General features: G+C 26.1%; 1 protein-coding gene across 1 annotated transcript in view; it reads left to right on the top strand.

Annotated features, from left to right (window-relative positions):
• The first annotated feature begins 222 nt into the window (after positions 1–222).
• The window catches only part of LOC117167499 (MD-2-related lipid-recognition protein-like), a 13,222-nt gene continuing 3,690 nt past the window's right edge, over positions 223–9,754 (top strand). The window contains exons 1-2 of the mRNA XM_033352489.1: positions 223–359; positions 9,453–9,578. Of these exons, the coding sequence (XP_033208380.1) occupies positions 269–359; positions 9,453–9,578 (217 nt within the window). The 5' untranslated portion in view covers positions 223–268. The remainder of the gene's footprint in view (positions 360–9,452; positions 9,579–9,754) is intronic.

The raw sequence follows: 9,754 nt of genomic DNA, 5'->3' as shown, positions 1-9,754 counted from the left end.
CAAATCAAATACAAGAAACTTGGAAGAATGGACATTGATGAAAAAACAGAATCTATTTTGTCTTATCAACCTCTCAAATCGCTTGACCTCTTCTGAGGAGGGATTAGCACCGATTGGTCAGTCGACTTTTTCGGAACATGAGAGGGTCTTGGAAGGAAGATGTTATCTCCATTGACCTATGCCCCACCTCTCTCTGTTATCTCCTCCTCGACTGACGGTCACATCGGTTTTCTTTCACATTCACTCAGTTGCTGACCATACATCAAGAATGATTACCAAGAGTGCAGTTGCCTTCCTCTTAATTTTGGCCTCGTCTGCCTTTGCCGAAATTGTTCAATGGCAAGCTTGTCCTACTTCTCGTGAGTACTTTTATTCAATTTTTATTACTAATTCATTAGCATCTTTTTCAAAAACATTTCAAAAAACCGTCTAATAAAATTAAGCCTAAAAAATGTAATTGAGAACAGTTATCTATTTTTGAGGAAATAGATGTGGTAGCTGATAATCTGAAAGTGACACTGACCAGTAACTAGAACTGGCTAGAATGCGGATTGCAATAAAAAATGTAGTCTACAGTTTAAATAAAAATAACAAACTACTGCCAAGACCATGAGTTTCCGAATCAGGGTGAACATTTTTGATCCAAAAAAGTTTTGAAAATCGAAGTTTCAATTTTTTACCAAAATAAAAAGTGGCTTCCATGATATGGGGAAGCTAATTTCACTTTTACAACCTAAATTGACTTTTTGGGGAATTTGAGTTTTGTATGGGAAACACTGTTTTAAACAGAGAATTTCAACCAGTAATTTAATTAATTAAAGGTAATGTTGTATTTGGAAAAAGTTTTTAAATTTTGAACATTAAGCATTGAAAGTATTCAATTGCTTTTTTTTCAATTAAAAATCATTATAGCGTTTTAGTGATTGTGATAGTGATAATGAATACTCAGAATAAAGTAAATTATTCCGTTTTTTTCTGTCAGTTAATTATTGTTTATTTGTCAAAAATATTTGTTTCACATTTCATTATCGATGTGTTGTATTTTTCCCTTATAATCTTATGGATTACTAAACCATTAAAAAAATCAAAATTTTCATTCATTTATAAAATGCGAACGTAGCACCATCCATTGTTTAAATTCATGTAAACTACAAACAAAAACTTATGCCAATCTGTTACAAATTATGCTTCTGAAACAGTGTTTTGTCTCTCTTACAAAAGTAGATTCAATGGAATTGGAACAAAGGTTTCTTTTGTCTCAATTTTTGTTATAACTTGCAAACTGGATTTTGAAAATTATTTCTTTTTTGTTATATTTAAGTGAAGAAATGAAGAAGTAAAATTAATCTTTTAAGTAATATATTAATTAATCTTATAGCTCTTATCTCCAAGTGTTTCAATTTATGAATTATTTACTTAATTTTATCAAGTTTGAGGAAAAAGTTTTATAATTTATTTTAACTAAGTATAGAGTTCAACGGGTTGATCAATATTAATTAATGAATTCCTAAATGAGAATCATCAATTTGTATTCATAATATTTATTTTTGTTTCAAAGTACAGCAAATTTCTCGAGTTATGTAATGAATAAAACTAGCCTTTGTTCGAAAAAATTTGACTTAAAAAATACTGTAAAAAATTGTCAATTTAATAGATTTATAATTAAAAATTATGTTATGCAAGTTTTAAGTTTTTAATTGTTTGAAATATTTTGTAATTTTATCAAAATATTGTTTGTTTTTTCATTTTAAAGAATAACAAATCGGAAGTATTTCCAAATATTTTGGTTTTTGTATTTATTGATTTTTAATATAAATTTATATATATTTTTCTAGCTTCTTTAGTTTAAAATAAAATTATAAATTTGTTATATAGTTATAGTAGGATTTTAAATAATTAATCTCTAGAACCGATTAGTTATTAATATTGAAAATTTACAATTAGAAAAATGATCAAGTTTTAAAGTTTTTCCATTTTTAAACTTTATAATTTCGATGCTTTATATTCAAAACCATTAAAATTTATAAATTATTATTTACAAATCATCAGCTTGGGTAATTTTTTAATGTTTTAAAGGTTAAAGTTTTTTTCCAATATTTGTTTTTTAATTTTGAAGAACACCGAACCTAGAGTTTTAAAAAAATGCAATCAAACGAAGTATATTTTTTACTTAGTGATTTTTAATATACTTTCTAATATATTTTTCAAACTTGTTTAGTTTAAAAAATATTTCTTCACTTTTTTGTATATTTATAGTAGACCTTTAAATTGTGAATTTTCAAAATTGAATAGTTTTTAGTTGTTTCAAAGGTTTTTATTTTTTTTTTAATTAAACGTTGTTTTGTCATTTTAAGGAACATCAAAGCAGAAATTTTCAAAAATATTTTCCTGTTATTCGTTTGATTAAGCGGAGCTTTTGTAATAATCGTTTTAATTACCTGATTTTAATATACTTTTTGATCTATTTTTCAAACTTGTTGTTAATAAAAAATATTTATACAAGTTTTAAGGCTGCGTATTGTCGTCCCGAATTTCGGGACGACTAGCCTATTTTTACCATTTGGATAGGCGTCCCGAAAAGGATGCATTTTATGAAATTTATCTTATTAGCTAAACAAAAATTACCAAAAATGTTAGTCATACCAAAATTCGGGACAATTAGCCAATTTTCACCATTTAGCTAATTTTTCTGAATAAATGCTAACAGTGCAATTATAGTCGATAAAATATGGTAATTTTCAGTCTTTGAGACTCGCACTATTATTCAGCCCTATCATGATTAAACTTTTATTTCATTATTATAGAAAACACTAATTCCTGTGCAGGGGTGTGATCTTACATTATTTCTCTGAACAGTCACAGGAGTGCCTTGCCACCCTCTTGGGCCATTGAAAAGGGGGTAGGGGTATGACTTAAATTATTTCTAGTAGCAAGTCCTATTTTAAAAAATTCTCAACCTTTTACCAAGATATTCCATACTTTCACCAAAAAAACTCAGGCTTTTGGTGAATTTGTATTAATAACTGAAATAGATAAAGAAAAATATAAAATTTTTATAGTTTTGTCAAGCTTCAAATGATAAAAGTAAGATCCAATCCAAGCGCGCAGAAATCATAGGGAGGTTTCGAACGAACTTGAGACTACGGTGACACAGAGCAAATATATAAATTAATTTGGATGAGTTAGTGCTTAAAGGACTACATTTTCTAAAACATAACCTAACTTTTAGTTTTATTCGTTTCTGAATTTTTCCTAAGGACAACTAGCAGTTTTCATAATCTTTGGCTAACTCAAAAGGAGTAAAATTTTTAAAATACATAATTTACGGAGCGACTAGACAAATAGTGAAAATAGGCTAGTAATCCGGATTTTCGGGACGACTAGACAAATAGTGAGAATAGGCTAGTCGTCCTGAATTTCGGGACGACGAGACACTTCGAAGTTTTATAGTTAATTCTTTTTTCAACCTTTTCAATTTTTGAAGCAAGCAATTGTTTCATTCTAAAATATATATTTTTCAATTGAATACTTTTATTTTAAATAATTCATAAAACCGTGATACTCTATAAAATATAAAAAAGATTTTTAAAGCTTTCTGTTATGTGGAATCAAAATTTCAACCAAGAAGTTAATCTTCAAACAAATAGTAGATTTTTTTAAATTGAAAAAGATACATTCTGAACGAAAAATGTAATGATTGATATTACAACCATCAAGATTTAAATTTTAAATAAAAAATAGTTGAATTTATCCAAATAAGCTAATTTTATAACAAATTAATTAATTCTCTACGAAAAAGATTAATTTTCTCCTGAACAACAGGAAATTTCATGAATCTTTACAAAAAAATGAAAAGTAGTGCCATTTTTAAACAACTAGTAACTAAGAAATATTTCAATTTTTAATTTTAAAAAAAAACAGTTGAACTAACCAAAAAAAAATCTCAACAAAAAAGTACATTTTTATCAAAAAAAGATTAATTCACAACGAAAAATATAATAGTTGATATTGAAACTAGATATTAAAAAAAATTTAATCTAAAAATATTTTTATTTGAAGCCAAATAGTAGCGATTTTAATTTTCAAATCAAAAAGATGAATTATCAACCAATAAAGATTAATTCTCAATGAAAAATATAATAGTTAATATTAAAACTAGACATTTTTTTGATTTTTCATTTTTAAATATTTTTAAGGGTGAATAAATATATCATTTTTCTAATTTCTTAAGAAAATTCAAACTTTTTTCAGATTTCAGATATGTCGAAAAACTATCATTTTCTTATTTCTCAGAATTTTGGAAAACCTTAGAATAAATTGGAGTTAGATAAAAGATATTTAGGACTTTTAGAGGTTTGGAAGATAAATACCTTTTTAACTGAAGCGAAATACGCCTAAAACTTTGAACATTTTTCAGAATTAAAAAAATGGCCCCTAAATTTTCCACATATTTTCGAAAGTAGAAATCTTTTGAGATGTTTCAATATCTTTTTAAATTGTCTTTAAATATTAAATTTTCAAAATAAGAAGTAATTAAAAAATTTTCTCAGGCATCTCAAGAACAGTTTCTTATTTTCTTGAATCCTTTCAAACTTTTGAAATTTTGTTTGTAAATCTTCAAAATTTTCAGAAATATTTTCAAACTTGAAATTACTCTTCAACCAGTTACTAAAATTTCAAACTTCTGAGTATATTTTAAAATTCTTCGAGTTTTTCGGAAATTTTCCTTAAAATATGAAAAAATTAAAAAGCTTGCATTCAAATCTTCCGAATGCTGTTTTGACAATTTTAAAAGTTTAATAAAAGCTTTTTAAAAAATTTCAAATATTATCCGAAAATTATTTTAAAAAAATAAAAAATTAGTTTAAATTTCCCTATAAATTTTTAAGAATTTTTTATTATCGTAAAAGCTTACAAAAGCTTTAAGAAGGTTCAAAATTGTTATTTCCAAATATTCAAAAATGCATATTTTTTCAAAATTGTTTGAAATGTTTTCAGCTAAATGTCTAAATGTCTCTTAAACTGATTCGAATTTTTTATACAGTTTTATAATGTTGCTAATTGTAAATTTATTTTTTAAAGTCGTGCATATTCTTTTTGGAACTTTTAAAAACTAATTTAAAATGTTTTGCAATCTCATTAAACATTTTACCATTCTTAGAAGGCTTATTTTTCAACACATTACATTTTGTATAAATCTATAAAGTGATTGACTGGTTTATCCAATAATGAAAGTATTATTATTATTACACCATTAAGCCATTTACCTTTCGGGGTAGGCGTGACTCACTCGGTAGGGGAAAGGGGTAGTGTGTGGAAGGGATAGAAATTTTTTCAGATTGATCCAGAATTCTCATGCTGATTTGTTCAGAAGGATAGGAAGTTGGAATTGCCGACAAAAGCTGTTTGCATTTTGCACAGTTGAGAGGACCAACTAAGATCGATAAACTATCTCATTCCTATCGTCCTGAATAAACAAAACTCCACGATTAGGATGTCTATTCAGGATACAGTAATCCTCATTGAAAATAACGCCAGTATTTTCAAAACCCATTTAAGGATCTCAAACCTGAAATTTCTTATCGAAATTTCCAATTCACCAAAGAAGATTAACAAACTCAAAATAGTGACTCAATGTCTCATAATCTATATAGAGAAATAAAGATTAAAATACCCAGAAAAAATATAAATCTCTTATCCCTTATTTGTATTACAGATGATACATGAAATTCATTTTTAAAATATAATTAATAAAAGAGAAACTTCTTTTTCTGTGTCGATAAAAAATTCAACTAGACATATAAAATAAGATTTGCCAATATACTTATTTTCTTCACAATTACTAACATCACAGCTCAGCACATTTCTATACATTTTTTTCAATTCTGATAACCCTTTAGTAATTAATTTCTACATAAGTAGATATCATCAGACTTTTTTCTAAGAACTCGTAAGCGTGCAAAATTTCCCTTGGAATTCAATTAACGTCATCGAAAAATCCCACGTGAGTCAATTTGTTACAATGACATTTGAACTGTGGAAATTGTAAATTGCGCGAGTCATACAATTTATTGAGATAATACGGAGAATAACGTGACATGCGACAATTCTTTTAAATTTTCCCGTTTAAACCCTTGTAGAAACATGACATTTTAGAACATTTAATTTTTAAAAAGTGAAATATTTTTAGGGCTTTTAATATCTCCAAACTATCCCAAAAATATTGCCCACGATAAACAAGCGTATAGTTTATACAAAGAAATATTAAAAAATCAAATGAAAAAAACTAATTAATAGTATATTACATCACAAAAAGGTTTAGAGAGGTCTTTACGGAGACAACAATGTTGCAGCACGCATTTGTTCCACACAAGTACATGTCTGTCCCCACGAGTGATGTATGATATTTTATTCGAAATCGGCCTGTTCTGAGACTAGAAGGTCACTTGAATTTCAATGTAACACTGACCACAATTTAGAAATTATTTGACTGTGGATTGAAATTAAACATGTAATCTTTCGTTTAAATAAAAAAGCTTACTCCCGAGAGATTGGGAAGCTGAATGAGAATATCGAATGTTTGATACAACTAAATGGTTTTGTTGCAAGAAAGTCATAATTTATTGTCACGGATCGCACTGAGATGGATGACTATTCGGTAATGGACTAAAAAAACCATTTTTTCAATAAGCAATAATTTCAAAAAATATCGTGAAGCGAAACAACTTATTACCACGCAAAAATACAACGTGAAAATTCTACGCTAGACTTTTAATTAAAATGTATTAGTTTTTTTATTGCTGTATAAGAAAAGGAGGGTTATCACGAATCCATTTATCACAGCGTGTATTAGCTTTTTACCAATCATTTATGCAATAAGCCCCTTTTCGAAAAAATGTTGGTTAACAAGTCCTGTACTCCCACCCTTACTAAATTATTGTTTATTAAATTGATGAATTTCAATTTAAATATTGCAAAATAGCTCATTCTTAAATATTTCAAAAGTGATTTTTATTTATGATTATCTACGGAAAAAATAATAAATGCTAATGAATAATTAATAAAAATGCAATGGACTGAATCAATTTCAAATCAGGCAGTTTCTATACTTGAAGGAGCGGAATCTCTCGGAAAGAAAATATGTTGATTTTTAGAGGAAATTAAGCAATAAGTATTTTAAAAAAATATAATTATTTACTTTTTCAGTTAAGCTATGCAAGATGTGAAAAAAGTAAGAGATATTTATTATAAAATAACTTTCTTGAGGCTTGCAAACTTGTATCTTACAATTTTTCGTATCTTTTATGAAAAGGTATTTCCTAGTCACATGTTATTTAGCCCTCATAAAACTGATAAAGTTTTCCTTATTAAATTGAAAATTCATCAAAGAATTGGTACAAAAAGTGTTAAAGTGTTAAAATCGCTACCGAGAACCAATTTTCAAAATGTTGACAATTTTAACCATAAAATTCTTGGGCGATTTCTCGGAATTGGTTCACTTTGTCAGACAAAAACGTTTTTATTCTGATTCAGAAAATGAATATTTTGGGAATATGTTTTTTTTATTTAAACCAAAGATTACAATTTTTATCTCAATCCGCAGCCGAGTCATTTTCTTATTCGGGTCAGCAACTTTAAACTACTCTTCAATTAACCAGTTAAATTTATAATTTCAGAGAAATATATATTTAAATTTTTTTCGATCTGCAAATAAAAATGTCACAAGTTTCAAATTTTACTATTCAAAATTCTGTAATTTTACGCCTGACACATTCGAAATTTTTTCAAGTTCCAAGATTCAGAATTAAACAGTAGACAGTTGAATTTTTATTTACACATCTTCAAAATGTAACAGTATTCCAATTAATATTCCAATTTCTTTAATTTAGAAGATTTAGAATTGAACACGTAGCTTTTGATCTTCAAAATTGTCAAAGTTCAATCATTTGTATTTATAAATCTTTAAAACCAATTGTAGTTTAATTTAAAAAATTGTCATTGCGCAAGTTTTTAATTTTACTATTAGAAATTCTGGGATTTTTATGCTTTAAATTCGAAATGTCTTAAATTCCGTAGATATAAAATTTACTTTTGATTTCCAAAATCATCCAAATTTAAAAATGTTTTTTCATAGGTCTCCAATATTAAAAAATTTGTAATTGTTGTAAATCTTCGAGATTGTATTATTCCGATTTAAAAAAATTCGAACTTACATATTTTCAAATTGTAAATCTTGAAAATAAAATAATTTAACATTCTATATTTTAAGAATTCCATACTTGTTAATTGTTAATTGTTAATTGTTAATATAAAAAATTAGGAACTTTAATACTTTGGATTCATAATTCAAATTATTGAAATATTGAATTAAAATTTAAACTGCTCTTTAAAATCATCAAAATTATAAAATAAGACAAATACGTAATTTTACCATGGAATATGTGATAACTTTTATGGTATGAATAAATTAAAATTAAAGAGTTTTCAATCTTAAAAATTTACTATTAAAAATTCTGTAAATTTGATTTTTTATATTTAAAATATCTGAAAATTCAAAAATTTAGAATTGAAAACTTGACTTTTAACCTACAAAATTATCAACATTTTAGGATTTTTATTTATCCACCTTTAGAATTGAAAAAAGAATTAAGTTTGAATACACACAATTAAAGTAAATGAAATTTTTAAGTATAAAAAATGCTGTAATTTTGATAATTTACGATCCAAATTTCTTTTATTTTGGAGTTTTGAGAATATAAAATTTGACTTTTCAGCTTTAAAATTATGAAAATTTAAGAATTTTTATCCATCAACACTTAAATTTGAAGATATTTGCACTGTAAATCTTCAAAGTTAAATTATTTTAAAAACCGTCTGAAGTCACATGATTTGATTTCGAATTATACACATTAAAAATTGAAGCAACTTACACTATAAATATTTAAAATTTCAATTAAAATTTGATATTTTATTGTACTTTAAATTTAGTAATTTATTTTAATTTGATAATGCGACAATCAAAATATTTAAAAATTATAAAAACCATGCCTAGTGCGCTATATTTATCAGTTACTGAATTATAAGTTTCAAACTTCTTTAAAAATTATTCTTATTGAATCAGGGCTATATTCAGACTTTCAACATTTGGTTTCAGCTATATAATATGTTTATTTTAATGATTTAAAATTATAATCTACTAATAATAATATTGAAAATAAGTTACGCCAGAAATCCCCATTTTTAAGATTCTTCCAAAAACGTTGGTTCTTTTCCAATCATATTTATAGCCAAATCAAAGATAAATGTCGTTCATTCAGTTGAAATTTACGTTAAAAAAAGTATGAAAATTTGTTGGCCACAATTTTTTAAATTAATGTTTTAGCAACTAATTGTTTCAGTGAAATTATCTTATAGTTTAGTATACTTATACTAAATAATTAATTTTGTTGCAGCCAATGCTCCACTTAATTGCACGGTTCATGAAGTTCGAGTGGACCCTTGCAAGGAAGCTGATCAGGGGAAACCATGTAAAATAAAGAGAGGAATTGATGCTAGTATTAGCTTCGATTTCACCCCTAGTAAGTATAATTATTTAATCAATAATTACATTTTTCATTCAACTTAATTTTTCTTATTAACATAATATTGCAAATCGAAACTGAGTGACTGTTTCGATATTGTTCAAGGAGTTAGACAAGGATGCGTTATGTCTTCATGGTTATTTATATTATTTATGGACAAGTGTTTAAGAATG

This window comes from Belonocnema kinseyi, chromosome 2 (assembly GCF_010883055.1).
Source record: "Belonocnema kinseyi isolate 2016_QV_RU_SX_M_011 chromosome 2, B_treatae_v1, whole genome shotgun sequence".
Taxonomy (NCBI): domain Eukaryota; kingdom Metazoa; phylum Arthropoda; class Insecta; order Hymenoptera; family Cynipidae; genus Belonocnema; species Belonocnema kinseyi.
Note: the sequence above shows the minus strand (reverse complement) of the source record. Positions and strands in the feature narration are given on the sequence as shown.